Consider the following 1,162-nt stretch of genomic DNA (forward strand, 5'->3'; position numbering starts at 1 on the left):
TTCAATAGGAATTTCTTCTAGAGTTTTTTCCCAAAAATGGGTGTCCGGGGTGTGGCCTCCATTTTAAAATAACAGGCCCATAAAAAAATGAGGTTCAAATCCAATTCCGTTCCTCCTCCCCCACCTAAAAATGGGGGGGGGGGGGGGGGTAGCGAGGTAATCACAGAGAAGGGACAGTGCAGACAGTAAGTTTTTTTCTAAACAGGACTCCTTCTTATCTCTATTCTTATAGCAGAATCATAGTCAGCCTTAAGAGTTTACCCTTTTGTAACTATGTATGTTGATGGATGTTTACTAGATTTACTATGGTGATCATTTTGATAGATAGATAGATAGATAGATAGATAGGGTCATTATGCTGTACACCTGAAACTAATATGATGTTTTATGTCAATTTTATCTGAATTTTAAAAAAGAATATGACCCTTAAGAGCAGTTAGCTTTATAAAGATATAAGAGCATTTACTGTCTACTATATTGCAGATGTGATAAAAACTTTATATAAATTATCTTATCCAAGCCTTTCAACTTCCCTAAGAAATAAATATGCTCTCATTTTATAGATACATAAACTAAGGCTCAGAGAAACAGTGGAGCTGGATTTGAACGAGGTCAATGTCACTATAAAGGCTTTTAAGCATTCCCTTTATCGACACCACAAAGACAGGGGAAAGGCATAAAAACTAGGAAGACAAAGCAGGAGTGTGGGAGAGTACGTGCAGAGAGAGGGCTGTCATGTTTGAGAAACACAAAGAAGGCTAGGGTGGCTAAAGCATAGTGAATGAGAAGCAAGGTGGTGTGAGATGAAATTGGAGAGGTTGGCAGGACAGATGGTGCAGAGCTTTATGAGTTATTAAGGACTTTTAGTTTTTAGCTTGGGGAGGGGAAAAGGAAGCTAAATAAGGGCTTTAGGCACAGGAGTGATATGGTCAGATGCAGAAGAGTAGCTGGGTTGAAAAAGGGATGCATTTAAACCCCAGGTACTTAGTTAAATTATTAACTATTAGCCCTTTCAACAATTTGAAGGTAGTATATAGACATGGATTTGTCAAGATGATGAAAATAAGTTATAGAAGAAAGGGTGATAGTGAAAAAAAGATGATACATGGAAAAGGTATATACCCTGTCCCCAGATGTTAATACCTGGATATACCTCTTATAA

The 1,162-nt window shown here is 37.6% G+C and overlaps 1 protein-coding gene across 1 annotated transcript in view; it reads right to left on the reverse strand.

Moving 5' to 3' along the window:
- The window catches only part of SPG11 (SPG11, spatacsin vesicle trafficking associated), a 91,110-nt gene that overhangs the window by 79,567 nt on the left and 10,381 nt on the right, over positions 1 to 1,162 (reverse strand). Inside the window, 2 exon segments of the mRNA XM_023757599.1 lie at positions 1 to 30; positions 32 to 56. Coding sequence (XP_023613367.1) covers positions 1 to 30; positions 32 to 56 — 55 coding nt within the window.

This window comes from Myotis lucifugus, unplaced genomic scaffold, assembly GCF_000147115.1.
Source record: "Myotis lucifugus unplaced genomic scaffold, Myoluc2.0 scaffold_109, whole genome shotgun sequence".
Taxonomy (NCBI): Eukaryota; Metazoa; Chordata; class Mammalia; order Chiroptera; family Vespertilionidae; genus Myotis; species Myotis lucifugus.